General features: G+C 40.9%; 1 protein-coding gene across 1 annotated transcript; it reads right to left on the minus strand.

The window, feature by feature from the left end:
• Positions 1 to 1441: 1441 nt before the first annotated feature.
• On the minus strand, positions 1442 to 14734 carry LOC120021806 (histone H1-beta, late embryonic-like). The gene is given in 8 exon segments (XM_038965661.1): positions 1442 to 1527; positions 1748 to 1789; positions 11375 to 11528; positions 11531 to 11613; positions 11800 to 11853; positions 12067 to 12190; positions 14312 to 14538; positions 14638 to 14734. Coding segments are annotated over 8 exon segments (867 nt in total).
• Between the last annotated feature and the right edge of the window lie 913 nt (positions 14735 to 15647).

Raw genomic sequence — 15647 nt, forward strand, 5'->3', positions numbered from 1 at the left:
AGGTCAAAGCTCCACAGACAGCGTTGTGAATTCAAACATTAAAAAAAGAGTTTGGGGTAAGTATCCTTATTTAGTAATCCCACAGCAAAAATGCACTTGTCTTTTCCTGCTAGCACTGACTTTGCTTGCTAGCACTGACTTTGCTGATAACTACTTTGTTGATGGAAAATGTACTTGTTGTTATTGTGATATGTTGTTGCCTCACCTAGCTATCTTACGATGAATGCACTAATGTAAGTCACTCTGGATAAGAGACTCTGCTAAATTACTTGTTGCGGAAATTACCATCAGGGACACCTGAAGTCAATATTAAATGAATAATTCTTTATTATCAACAAGTTGGAGAGGTTCCAACAAACTTAATGTACCATAGTACACGTTGGTCGGGAGCTCCGCCGGGGAAGTCCCATTAGTTGTCTTATATACTGCTTAAACAGACAAGTTATATTTGCAAGATTTAGCTTATTCATTATTCATAATTCATTCATCATTAACGTTTGGTTCATGCATGTGACCAACTGAGACACCCCTTTCGGTTTTCAAAACAATGTTCTTGGCGCACTGCCAAATTGCTTATGCTGATAGTGAGGATTCCTCCCAGTCACGATCAATCAGTCACTTGCATGAACCCAGTCCAATTGGTTATTAGAAAAGCACAAACATTACATTTTCCTTCACAGACTCAAATGTAAAACGCTTAGCTGACTTGCTGTCTTTTCTCACATATATGAAAACGGAAACATTTACAAAGACTAATAATAAAGTGGTATTCTAACACCTGTCTAACATTGAAGTATTTACATTGGGATTAAGAGCTAATGACCTCTTCTGATGACATCATGTCACCAAACAGCGGTGCAATTATGGCAGGCAGCAGTGGGTATGTCTTCTGGAGTGGGCGTGTTCCTGATGGGATTGACAGCTGTCTATCTCTGCAGGAGGACCAGTGAGTACTTTCCGATTCTGCATAACAAATAATTTGCAAACATTTTCCTTTCTCATATTAATATAAGTGCCTTTGACATGGGTTAATCTTTCAACTCCTTTTGGTGATATTGTGTAGTGTAGGCTATATTCAATATCATTCATTTAGTCTAATTTGTTTTTCAGAGAAAACCAATTCTCAGAGGTAAGAATTCCCCTTGTGAATATGATGCAGATTGTATCAACCTTTAGTTCTGTATTGTCCATGATGAGATGTTCTTACCACAACCTTCTTATACTTTTATGTTGTACAGACCTACAGCCAGACAGGATGATCACAGCCAATGTATGTTCCAAACAAAATATATCAAACACTGTACACACTACTAACACAACTACACACATGCATGTACAAACACATATTCTAATTTCATTTTCATTTTGTTTCTGTTGTAGATGATTTGGTGATGGGAGCTATAAGCAGTGCAGGCATGTTGGATTCAAGGGATGCTGGGTTCTATTCTCTCATCACCTCTGTACCGTCCACATTTTTGCCCTCAGGTGAGTTTGTAACAGAAGGTCTTCTGTCCCTGTCTTCCTGACCTGGGACGTGAATTTGGGACACTCAGCACAATAACACTTAATCACTCAATGCCAACCATACTAACTTACATTTTTTAGTCAGAGCATCTTGAAAGCGTGAGAACAGAGCTGTAAGTCTCCAGGGTGGTTTGAGTCAGGAGGGGAAGTGTGAAGGGACATCAAACCCTGTTATTTTCACTTCTTCTGACCCCCCCCCCCCCAGAAAAAAACTACCTCTTACTTGTGTCTTTGTCTCTGTGAGGTGCAGGTCCTGTGAAGCAATCTGCAAATGAAGATGTAAGTACAGGAAAATTAATTAACTTGGATATAGATACATACTGGTTTTCAGACGGACAGACAGACAGTCTGAGGGAAAATAAGGATCTTTCTCTCTCTCTTTCCTCCAGGCTGATTCAGAGAATGCAGGGGTCTACAGCCTGATCACATCCACATCTATACCATTAGGTTTGTCTATTTAACTCAATCCCAATGATTCATAACATGTAGGGCATTTTATAGGACTCAAAGTTGTTTAGGCGTGTATGTTGGTCTGATGTAGTCATATCAGTAATCATGTATGTATATAAGTTATACATAAGATAATGTGTTAGAGCATGAGAATAGAGAATAGTACTTCTACAGGATGGTTTGAGTCAGGAGGAGAAGTGTGAAGGGACATTAAGTACAGCAAATTGACAAGCAACCACACACACACACACACACACACACACACACACACACACACACACACACACACACACACACACACACACACACACACACACACACACACACACACACACACACACACACACACACACACACACACACACACACACACACACACACACACACACTCACTCAGGCTCCCTCTGTGTTGTACAGGCCCTGTTGAAGAAAATGGAAAGTCATCTGAAAACGACAATGTAAGTTCAGAATCACCCACTGTGTTTGATGATTGTGAACGGCTCTCAGTTTCAGATTGATGTTACATCCTTTTAAGTTACATTACATTTACATTACTGTAGAATTAAAGGACTGTCTGTCCTTAAACTGTCTGTTTCTTTTCTCTAGTCTGATACGTACCACGTATACAGCTCAATCTCCGACAGACCAGCAACCTCAGCCCAGCCGGATGGGTTGTACAGTCTTCTGCAGACACACTGAAACTACACCACTGGCTCTCTGTATGTCTCACAGAAATACTCTTTCTTTCAGGATGTCCTTTATTTATCATACATCATGCTACTGTAAATAAGTATCTAATACATCTACTGCAGTGCCGTTTCTATTTATAAGCGACATACAGTAAGCAGCCGCTAGAGGCCCCTCCAGAAGAAAACATAGGATAGTAGAACACACAACGTGCAGTTTCGAAATGTGGTTCTGCATCAGCAGTTTTTTTCTTGTTATGTCAGTCACTGACAGTCACTCAAATATCCCATGTCAGCTAAGATGTTATAGATTGCTAGGCCCAGTTAGTCTCGCCAGCTATCTAAGTCTTGTAGTAATGGCCAAATTACTGCCCAGGGGCCCTGACCTCCAGGGGGCCCCCAATGATTTTGTTAGTCACTCTCACTCAGATATCAAATGAATATGGCATAAGTCATGGCAAAATGTTTAGAATTGCAGTAAATTAGCTTTAAAACTGAATTTTAATTATTTCAACGACAATGGCACCACGTGTTGAATTTCAGGAAATGTGCTTAATAACTGCAAAGTTCTCTCTGCCCCATGGCAAAATGAGTAGAATTGCAGGACATTAACTTTAAAGCTCCAAATGTTTCTCTCCGCCGCCATGAGCGGGGCCACTAAAATGTTTTGTCGGCGAGGTGGGCAAATCTCGCTTAGGGCCCCCAAAATGCTTGGAACTGCCGTAATTCACTGTATCACAAATAGACACCTGGCTTGTGTTACATGCCTATCCATAATATCTGTTAATGTGTTAGTATTTTTATTTGGGGATTTTGGAGGGGTCCGGGGCATACTCCCCTTTAAACATTTTTTAAGTAAATTCCCAAGTAAATATATAGTGTATTTATATCTATTCTGTCATCTGTGTGGTGTCTCCTTCCATAACGGTTTGATACAGTTTACTAAATGAAATATATTTGTGATCAAAATCGATAGATACAGACAATTTAAAATAAATAAATATGTAACATATTCACACATAATGCAAAAAACAGGTAAATTAGGAAATTAAGATAAATTAAGTCATTAAGATCCAAAGTGGTATTGCAAAGACATTTTTCTTGGTGAAATTCATCTTGCGTTGAAATATGCTTATAATATAATCCAGATGCACCCAAAAAATCTGGGGGAAAAGTATAATTTTATTTTAACAATTTTTGCGGCAAAAGTTAGCAAACCCCAAAAGCCTGATCTTACAGCAAAAGTATTGATCTTGATATTGCCCACATACTTTGTTCCAAGCTACAAAATATAACATTTCGGTTTTACATTTTTTTGACATTGTTGGCAACATCAGATAATCAAAACTGAAAAATGTAGATTTCCTAAATGCTATTCAAATCTCCCAATTTCTCCATGTTTACTTGTTAACTTGTTATTTTCTAAGTTCCCAGTTGAATTTCAACTTACTCAGCACCTCAGTCGCTCCTTCAATGTGCAGTGTTGTAGACACATTCTAGCCTTGAAGTCCAATGACTACGGAGTGGTTTAGATGTAAATGGTGTGAGAACACAACTTCATTACATGTTTGTCCAGTTATAATATGAGCTTACATTCTGTTTCGATGCACACTTGAGCCCAGCGGTCAGGAGGGTCGATTATGCTATGGGGGATGGCTTTGTTTGTTGAAAAGGGGTGGCTCTCCCCTCACCTCCCATATACACTGTACACACTGTACATATATCTTTCTATTGTGTTATTGACTGTACGTTGGTTTATGTGTAACTCTGTGTTGTTTCTGTCGCACTGCTTTGCTTTATCTTGGCCAGGTTGCAGTTGTAAATGAGAACTTGTTCTCAACTGGCCTACCTGGTTAAATAAATGTGAAATAAAATAAAATAAAAAATAAATCCCTCTTCTATAAGACCTTTAAGGTACAGCAAATACAAATCCTATGTTTTTTTTCTCCCTTTGAAATGCTCTCTTCTGTAAAACAAAAAAGTAAGCAGAATAAATTGACTTCGACCATTCCCTCATCTTTGTTAGTATTTTACATGATTTGATCTTGAATATTCAAGATAATGCAAAAACTATGTACTGTTGTCTGTCACCTTTTTCTGGCCACTGGTGAAGATCAAGGTGCTATTTTCCTTAAATGTTTCTTTCAGTCCATATACAGCGCATTCAGAAAGTATTCAGACACCTTGACTTTTTCCACATTTTGTTACGTTAAAGCCTTACTCTAAAATTGATAGAGTAAGGCTAAAACCCCCCCTCCCGGATCCGGGATCCTCATCAGAAACGCTGACTAGCATAGCCTAGCCTAGTGCCACAGGGAATATCATATAATATAATTTCATGAAATCACAAGTCCAATACAGCAAATGAAAGATAAACATCTTGTGAATCTAGCCAACATGTCAGATTTTTAAAATGTTTTACAGCGAAAACACAACATATATTTATGTTAGCTCACCACAATAGCGCAACACACAACGCCATTTTTTCACCGTAAAGATAGCTTTCACAAAACCAACAAATAGAGATAAAATTAATCACTAACCTTTGAACAACTTCATCAGATGACAGTCTTATGACATCATGTTATACAATACATTTATGTTTTGTTTGAAAATGTGCATATTTATAGCTACAAATCTGGGTTTTACAACGCAGCCATGGTCACAAATAGCACCAAAATGTCTGGAGAAATTTTAGACAGCCACGTAATCTAACAGAAAAACTCATAAACTTTGCTGAAAAATACAAGTTGCATATATAATTAAAGATACACTGGTTCTTAATGCAACCGCTGTGTTAGATTTAAAAAAAATAACTTTAGTACAAAGCTCAGCATGCAATAATCTGAGACAGCGCTCAGCCATTCTCCGCCATGTTGGAGTCCAAAGAGTCCACAAAAATATGAAATAACATGATAAATATTCCCTTACCTTTGATGATCTTTCATCAGAATGCAGTGCAAGGAGTCCTAGTTCCACAATAAATCGTTGTTTTGTTTTAGAATGTCCATTTCTTCTGTCGAATTAGCAACTTTGGCTAGCATAGTGGAGCTCACGTGTCCATGAAGATTTTACGCATGAACGAAAAATTCAAAAAGTCATAATAATAGTCAAATAAACTGGTCAAACTCAGTTGATAATCCATCTTTAGGATGTTTTTCAGAAATCAATCCAATAACGTCCCAGACGGAGCATTTCTTCGTGTCTACCTAACGCATTGCAGAAAACGATGTGACAAACCCTAGTGCGTAGCCAGGTACTACCAATATGGCTGACCTCTCACTCCAACAAGTCCCATCTGGTCCCAGAAAAAGCTAGACTTCATTTCACGTTCTACTGCCTGTTGACATCTAGTGGAAGGCATATGAAGTGCATACAGATCCATAAATAAAAGACAATTGAATAGGCAATGCCTTTCACAGAGACCCATTTCAGAATTTTCAGTTCCTGTTTGGAAGTTTGCCTGCCAAATGAGTTCTGTTTTACTCACAGATATAATTCAAACGGTTTTAGAAACTTGAGAGTGTTTTCTATCCAATAGTAATAATAATCTGCATATTGTACGAGCAAGAATAGAGTACGAGGCCGTTTAAATTGGGCACAATTTTTCCCCAAAGTGAAAATAGCGCCCTCTATCCTCAATAGGTTTTAAACTCATTTTTTCATGATTACCTGATCTCTGTACCCCACACATGCAATTATCTGTAAAGTTGGTAAGTCACGTTGTGAATTTATAACACAGATTCAACCAACAATACCAGGGAGGTTGTCTAATGCCTCACAAAGGACAGTTATTGGTAAAATTACACAATTACACTTTGGATGGTGTATCAATATAAACAGTCACAACAAAGATACTGGCATCATTCCTAACTTAGCTGCCGGAGAGGAAGAAACTCGCTCAGAGATTTTACCATGAGGCCAATAGTGACTTTAAAACAGTTAGAGTTTAATGATGCGCAGCCGCACCTTCTCCACGCTGCTATTCGTCGTCCTCCTTGCTTTCCTGTGGAAGAACTGGGAGGTCATCTCGCAGTAACTAGATAGCTTCCTGATGTCCCCGATTTGACCTACAGGGGTGGGGCTCTCTCAATGAGTGACGAAGGGAGGCGACGGCGGGCTGGGGCTCCCTGAACAATGAGGGACAGAGGCGGGGCCTGGTGTGAGGGCGGGGGATGACTGACTAACAAACCCGTACTCTGCCTCTGATGCATGTGGTGGAACCAGGCCAGCACAAAGGGTGGGCTTAGCGGAAAGGAGGAGGATGATGAGGAGCCAGTGAAATTGTTTACAAGTGGAAGACATTTTCTTGCTTTAGAATTGATTCAAGTGGTACTGAATTTGTTTCTTCTTGTTATTGTAGTCCTTAATGCAGATGCTTGAGGTCTTTCTCTTGTGGCAGGATTGGGAAGGTTAACAGCTGGCATGTTGATGATCCACATGGCTAGTGACTTTACCCTTTTTTTGCACTCCTTTTCTCTCCACCCAAAATCTCTCTTCCTTTTCTCTCTTTAACCCTAAAATCTCTCCTTTCTCCCTTTTCATACTCCCAATATGTTCTCTTCCGTGTTTGTCTTCCTCTGCCCCTCTTCTCAATCACTCCAGTTTTTGCCCATTTCACCAAATCGCTCTTCTTTCTGGGAGGAATGATGTGACTAGCTACAGTGCACTGCTGTGGACAAAATCTAATATATCACTGGATCAAGCAGGTGATGGGTTCTTGACTTAATTCTATTGGACGAGCTAAACGCGACGTTGGGCCTGATTGGATCAGGACTGAGTCGGAATATTCTCAGCTTGAAGCCCCGCACTCTTGGCCTGGCCTGTTGGATCTGCCCCTGCTGAGACTATAAACTAATCTATAAACTGAATGAACATACTTGAAGAGCTGTGAAACTGCTCAGTCTTTCAGTGCTTCCGTACTATTTCTATTAGTGACAATGAAATATCAACTTTTTATTTTTTTAAACAAATAAACATGCAGTTTTAAAGATGAAGGATTGAGTCAACACACCCAGCTTCTATTTCAACCTCATGTTTTTGATGTGTAGAAAATATTGCCTATATTGACAAGCTAGTCGAGCTCTTACAATGTCCTCAAAGATGGAAGGCAGGCGAGACCTTTCTAGCCAATGAGGGCAGATTCAAATCAAATGTATTTATATAGCCCTTCGTACATCAGCTGATATCTCAAAGTGCTGTACAGAAACCCAGCCTAAAACCCCAAACAGCAAGCAATGCAGGTGTAGAAGCACGGTGGATAGGAAAAACTCCCTAGAAAGGCCAAAACCTAGGAAGAAACCCAGAGAGGAACCAGGCTATGAGGGGTGGCCAATTCCAAGATTCCAATTCCAAGATGGCGTAGCAGTGCAGACGTGGTTTGTTGTCCTCTCGTTTACTTTTTGTATTTTTGGTCTTTTTTGTATATATTCCAATTTTTCAATCTCTTTTTCCATTTTTAAAATAAATATACCTTCCGGTAACCCGCCTCACTCGGACACGGATCCGCAATTCTTTTAGACCCTATAGCCAAAACTTTCATCAGAAGGTAGCCAGCTAATTAGCTAAGTTACTAGTCATTTAGTCATTGTTAGCCACTGCTAGCGGCATTTACCCTCTGCTCAGGCACCAGCCGTTTTTTTTAGCCTGGATAAAACCTGCCAGCCTCGGACTGTTTTTCCCCACTACAACACCAGATTCCTGCCGTAAACTCCTGGACCATTGATCATCACGGCTAGCTATCTTCAACTGAGTGACCCAGCCCTGAAGCTAGCCCTGAGCCAGGCGCATCTCCCGGCTAGCAAACGAAATTCCCACAACTACAATACCTCTTTCGCCATCTGGCCCGGTCCCTTCGTCGACACGGCGCCCCGCCGTACCACCACGACTGGTCTGCAGACGTAATTCCATCAGCTGTGCCTTCAACCGGCCTTTGGCGGACGACGGAGCAGACGCTTCTACTTACCCCGGACTGCTAACTTTAAACGCCATGTCTCCCGCGTGCTAGCGCCCTTCAAAGGGGATGACAATCTAGACCCAAACTGTTACAGACCTATATCCATCCTGCCCTGCCTTTCTAAAGTCTTTGAACGCCAAGTTAATAAACAGATCACTGACCATTTCGAATCCCACCGTACCTTCTCCGCTGTGCAATCCGGTTTCCGAGATGGTCACGGGTGCACTTCAGCCACGCTCAAGGTACTAAACAATATCATAACCGCCATCGATAAAAGACAGTACTGTGCAGCCGTCTTCATCGACCTGGCCAAGGCTTTCGACTCTGTCAATCACCGTATTCTTATTGGCAGACTCAATAGCCTTGGTTTCTCAAATTACTGCCTCGCCTGGTTCACCAACTACTTCGCAGATAGAGTTCAGAGTGTAAAATCGGAGGGCCTGTTGTCCGGACCACTGGCAGTCTCTATTGGGGTACCACAGGGTTCAATTCTCGGGCTGACTCTTTTCTCTGTATATATCAACGATGTCGCTCTTGCTGCGGGTGATTCCCTGATCCACCTCTACGCAGACGACACCATTCTGCTTACATCTGGCCCTTCTTTGGACACTGTGTTAACTAACCTCCAAACGAGCTTCAATGCCATACAACACTCATTCCGTGGCCTCCAACTGCTCTTAAACACTAGCAAAACCAAATGCATGCTTTTCAACCGTTGGCTGCCCGCACCCACCCGCCTGACTAGCATCACTACTCTGGACGGTTCTGACCTAGAATACGTGGACAACTACAAATACCTAGGTGTCTGGCTAGACTGTAAACTCTCCTTCCACACTCATATCAAACATCTCCAATCCAAAATCAAATCTAGAATCAACTTTCTATTTCGCAACAAAGCCTCCTTCACTCACACCGCCAAACTTACCCTAGTAAAACTGACTATCCTACCGATCCTCGACTTTGGCGATGTCATCTACAAAATAGCTTCCAATACTCTGCTCAGCAAATTGGATGCAGTCTATCACAGTGCCATCCGTTTTGTTACCAAAGCGCCTTATACCACCCACCACTGCGACCTGTATGCTCTAGTCGGCTGGCCCTCGCTACATATTCGTCGCCAGACCCACTGGCTCCAGGTCATCTACAAGTCTATGCTAGATAAAGCTCAGTCTTATCTTATCTCAGCTCACTGGTCACGATAACAACACCCACCCGTAGCACGCGCTCCAGCAGGTATATCTCACTGGTCATCCCCAAAGCCAACACCTCCTTTGGCCACCTTTCCTTCCAGTTCTCTACTGCCAGTGACTGGAACAAATTGCAAAAATCGCTGAAGCTGGAGACTTACATTTCCCTCACTAACTTTAAACATCAGATATCTGAGCAGCTAACCGATCGCTGCAGCTGTACAAAGTCCATCTGTAAATAGCCCACCCAATCTACCTACCTCATCCCCATATTGTTTTTATTTACTTTGCTGCTCTTTTGCACACCAATATCACTACTTACACACCATCACCTGCTCATCATCATCTGCTCATCTATCACTCCAGTGTTAATCTGCTAAATTGTAATTACTCTGCTACTATGGCCTATTTATTGTCATACCTCCTCATGCCATTTGCACACACTATATATAGGCTTTCTTTTTTTCTATTGTGTTATTGACTGTACGCTTGTTTATTCCATGTGTAACTCTGCATTGTTGTTTCTGTCGCACTACTTTGCTTTATCTTGGCCAGGTCGCAGTTGTAAATGAGAACATGTTCTCAACTACTTTACCTGGTTAAATAAAGGTGATATAAAAAAGAAAAAAGATAGGTGACAGCTTCAATTGCGTTGCCTATGCTCTCTTCCCATGTATCCTTGTTCAAATCCAGGCCTTGAGGTCCACAGCATTAATGATTTATTTTTCTCCTTAGGGGTGGTTGAGTAAAACCTGGTTAAACTTCCAGGGAATAAAGAACCAGGAGCACCAGTGGACAGCAATGTTCTGGTTTGGGTACCTTCAAACTGAAGACCCAATTAGTTCTTGCACCCCCTTGTGGACAAACTGAAATGGTACAACATGTTGCATTGCACCATTGTGGGCACTGACCCATAACAGAAACGTTTTGAATAATTTCCCATAGCTTCATAGTTATGGGAAATGTTTATTTTGAGATGGTTAGTTCTAACTCTATAGAAAGACTGCTACCACAAACCAGCAGCATCAAAAATTCCATGGTGGAGAGAACAGTGAAAGACCAGTATCAGAGCCGTCCCTCAGGAGACTGGTACCAAGATGTCATGTCCAGTGTGTTCCAGGCTCAGATGGATCTCAACTATCTGCACACTCACTGTACCAGATTTTCCCAACGAATCGTGCCGTGGTCATCAACCTATGATGGATGAACAACAAAGTCCTGACTGTGTAGAACACAATTTACCATCAATATTTTCCAGGAACCGGGAAGTCACTGTACTAGTGATACAATTAATCTGGCAGAAGAGGGTACTGATTAAGCAGGTGCAAGAAACAAGAACTTAACAGCTTTTTATTTATATATATATATATAAACTTGCATCAGTGAATCATTAAACATCTTTACAAGCCCCTAGCTACCACCAACACTTATCTACAGGAAAAGTGGAGAATACATTTTACAGCAGCTAGGTCTACACTTAAATGCCACAAACAATTAGTATAAAAACTGCTTTATTTAAAAACATAAAGTGGATAAAAGGAGTTCAGTCACTCTGCTGCTGCCCCCCTTGCCTCGTTTCCCTGTGGTTTTAGCTTCAGGAGCAGCAGTGTCCCCTTCATCACCCTTTGCAGGCTTCTGGAAAGCTTTGGCCTTTGCACCCTTCTTGGCTGCCCCTTCACCCTTGGTAGTCTTCTGTGCTTTGGGTTGATCCTCAGCTGTCCCCTCTTCCCCATTGTCTTCTTCGACTTGGGCTTCTTAGCAGGGGCCACCTTGGAAGCAGATGCTTTTGCAGACATTTTTTTTTTGCATCCTGAAAGATGAAAATGACAGGTTTGCAATGCTGCTGGTTTGTGGTAGCATTTACAATTTGAGATTCAATTTAACATGGTAAAGCCCAAATAGGAAACAGTACCAATGACAAAAGTGTAAAAAAAAGTCCCTATACGTCAAAAGCACTTGAACAATGCCAATAGTCAGAACATAACTGAAACCACACTTGCCTCTGAAGGTTTCTCCTTCTGCTTTTTGGCTGTAGCCTTTTTCTTCTCAGCTTCTTGAGACAAGAGTTAGTGATGTGTGTGTATGCAATCATGAACATGAGAAGTGAGATACCCATACAAGTCATTGAATGAGCAATGTTAAATGTCCTTCATTACAATGGGTGTAGCTCAATAACAATGATCCCATAGAATTGGGCAGATTATAGGGTGATGTCTAAATCCTAGGAGTGATGAGCACAATCAATTCAGTGGATTCAGTTTACAGGCTTCTTTGTCCTTAGTCTTCTTGGCTCCAACCTTGGCAGCCTTTGGAGCCTTCTCCACATTGGGATCAGTGTTCTCAGTGGCCTTTGGCTTGGGCTCCTTGATCCTACCCCTGACTGCAAGCTGGCAAGGGAGAGTGATCACATGTTGAGCTACATTATATTAAACAGCAAGCCCATGTTCAATATGTTTGTCATATAATGTTGACTTTTCTAATAAACACACCACTTTATATTCAAAACTGGTACCATGAAGTTTGGCTCATTTGGCAGGTAAGCTACTATCACATTCAGAAAATAAAGTCCATTCACCTTGGATCACATTTTTCTTGATTTAATTACTTAGGTTAACAAAGCCTAGTTGCCACAAGGAGCCTATTAAAGTAACTATCCAGTGGATATCACACTTTACATTTTTTTATGTTCTGTTAATTCGTACCCAAATAATGTTGATGCCTGAGCTCTGAGGCATGCGTTGAAATTGCAGAGTGCTGACGCCAGTATCACTTTATCAGAAGCACGTGGTCAATGACGTCCAAAGCTTTGTTTTATCGAACAACCACCTGATTGGTAGAAGACAAAAAGGCTACACTGCACACACTCTATGGGGTGTGGGACATAATCTATAATAATTTGGCTGCTATAAATCCTTTATACCAGCAGGTGTCACTAGTGTGCACTTGATCAAAACCATGAGTAGTTAACCTATTTCAGACAATTAGCTGGAAAATCTCAATGCTCCAGGAAGCTTTGTTTCCCCATCACTAATCCTACACTCGTATTTGTAGCCAAAGCATAACTTGATAAAACAAACAAACAAAAAAACATCTAAACTTGCAACACAAAACAGACAATTTCGATAATGCTTGCCATTTCCTTACTGAACATTATATCATGTTGGCTCATTGGCTGAGCTGGCCAATCAGCAGTATACTTGATTTAATCTTTTTTGTAACAGGTATATGCCCACACCATTCTGTTGTTGCAGTACGCCCAGGGACGGATTAACAAAGGGGCTTCCAGGGGATGAAGCCAGAAGGCAGAGAAAAATTCACAAATATATTAATACATTATACAGTACATATTAGATATATTATATATATTTTTACTGCAACCGCAAAACACAGGAGGATTCAGGAGCCTGCTCTCAATGAGTTGAGACAGCTTCCTGCTGCCACTCTGCTAATCATCAGATGGGGGGAGGAGAGGTATGGGCCCCATGTGGGTAAATGTGGGGCCCTGCCTTGATTGGGTAACTGAAAAAATGAACTGCATAATAACTAAATGTGACTGGTCAATTATGTGAGTCAGGGGCTGGGCCCAAGAGGCAACAAAACAAATTACTTATTTTATAACCAACCAAGGGAGCCTGTTCTCAATGTTCAAAATACACCAGAGAACATATTTAGCCACAGAGTATCAATAGTTCCTCAAAAATAACAAAGTGTCTTAAAAAGGGTGTCTGCTGCAAGAACAGCTTCAATGCGCCTTGGCATAAATTCTACAAACTGACCTAAACCATGGCAGGGAAACACACCCCACACACACCATAAACTTTGTGTCCCTCATTTACTCAATTGTTTCCTTTATTTTGGCAGTTACTGGTTGCCTACTGTCGGGAAGGCTGCAATTTGGGCAGCATGCATTCCAAATGTACAGCTTGTTGTGTTGTGGCCATAGACAGAATACATTGATTTTTGGAACCTCTTACCCTGGAAATTTGAGTGGTAACTCATGGGTACTCTAGCAATGGCTGCCAGTCCTGATTTGAACAGGAACTGCCATCCATGGATTATATGTAGATAGTTGGTTGCAGCTGTCTGTTTGCACATTTCAAAATACAAATCACGGGAACATAGTTTGGAAAGCAAATGCCTACTGCTGAAAATAGAAGACTGCATTTACAACCAATTTAATTCTCAACTCCCAATTTTTAGTGACCGTCAGCACTGTTTTTCAAAGTAGCTCATCTTGAGATAGGCTATTGCCAAGAGGAGCGCATTGGCCATCACCGTGAGTAGTAGCCTATGGCTTCATCATTACGTGAGTCAAGTGTGCCACTGGAAATGGTATGTAATTGCCCAATGTAGTAATATATAAATAGAAAACACAATTCAAACAGGAAAGCTGCTTTGACATACTCAATTACAATTTTTGGGAAGGAAAACCATTTTACTCATTTTTCATAGAAATCTGGAAACACTGGGCATTTACTTTAAGATTTAGACATGCATGGATCACTTACCCGAAACCTCCCCTGTACTCCCTCGAATCCTTTTTTCAGGGTCTTGCGTATCATGTATTTCAACCTCACCAGGTCCACAGATGGATATTTCTCTGTTATGAATCCGCGAATGGCCTGCGAGGAGACCCCCTTTCGAGAGTCCAACTCCTTCAGCGCTTCGTTAACCATCACCATCGTAGGTGGATGAAGAGGAGTTCTCCATGCCACAGCAGGTGCGTTGCTGGATTCTAACAATGAAATGGACAAATGTATCAACCGTAATCTAACCAAATAACCGTCAAATTAGGCTACTCAAATTGGCCTAAACCGCACATGGTTTTACAAACCTGGTTTAGCTTTTCCTGACACTTTTTCGTATTTCTTGGGCACATCAGAAGATGAAGTTACTTCTTCGGCTGCAGCTGCTTTTTTTTTAGGTGGCATGATCAAACAGTTAACCTCAAAGTTAGGCCACATAAAAACGTTAGTTTAAAAACAGCAACTGCATTCTCAGCCTACACACGTTCAATGTTAGGCACTTCAAGCAACACCGCAGCAAAGCACGCGGTTTACCTGAACAGGCGCTGACATTTAGGTACCAGTTAGAGCATTCAATGTAAACTGATCAGTCCGAGTAGTGTGAACTCGCTTCTTCTTCTCTCCTCCGTTCCTTCCTTCCACCCTTTCCTTTCATTTACTGTGCTTATCAGTTTACCTTCACAGCTCTGGCATATTATTAAACATGACTCACCAAACATAAATGAAATATGAAAACCCTTCTACATTTTAGAGACCATCAAACTCTTAACCACAAATGCAGGGTTTTTGTAGGTAAACTTTGTGCAGCAGTTAAAAACTTAAAACAAAAAGTCGAAGATAAAAAAGATTCTCAGACAGACATGTTAGTTTGGTTTTAAAAATCGAATTGTCAGCAATAATAATACAAAATAACATCTGTTAAAGACAGATAGCTTGAGAACCTAAAAATAATTACAGATAAATGATTCTGAATGTTCAGCCTCCTTGTCCTCTGCAACATGACATTAGCCCACAGTTGCCATATGAGAAATCTGTGGTTTTCCTGTGAACAAGCCCCACATCTACATTTCTATTGAAACATGTATTCTTTGCCCCAGTCACAGCCACCATCTTCTGTGAAGTCAGACTAACAGTATGTATGTAGCTCTCTAAAAAATGACATTGTTCATCCCTGATATGGCTGGTCATCTGTTTTTGCTCATCCTCCTTTTCGGTGAGTTATTATTCCACTCCATCTGTTTGTGCTACAGGATATTCCATTCTTCTTTCCCCTCTTTTAGTCTTTTACTTTAGGAACTCTTAATATTTCAACATGTTA

This window comes from Salvelinus namaycush, chromosome 2 (assembly GCF_016432855.1).
Source record: "Salvelinus namaycush isolate Seneca chromosome 2, SaNama_1.0, whole genome shotgun sequence".
Taxonomy (NCBI): Eukaryota; Metazoa; Chordata; class Actinopteri; order Salmoniformes; family Salmonidae; genus Salvelinus; species Salvelinus namaycush.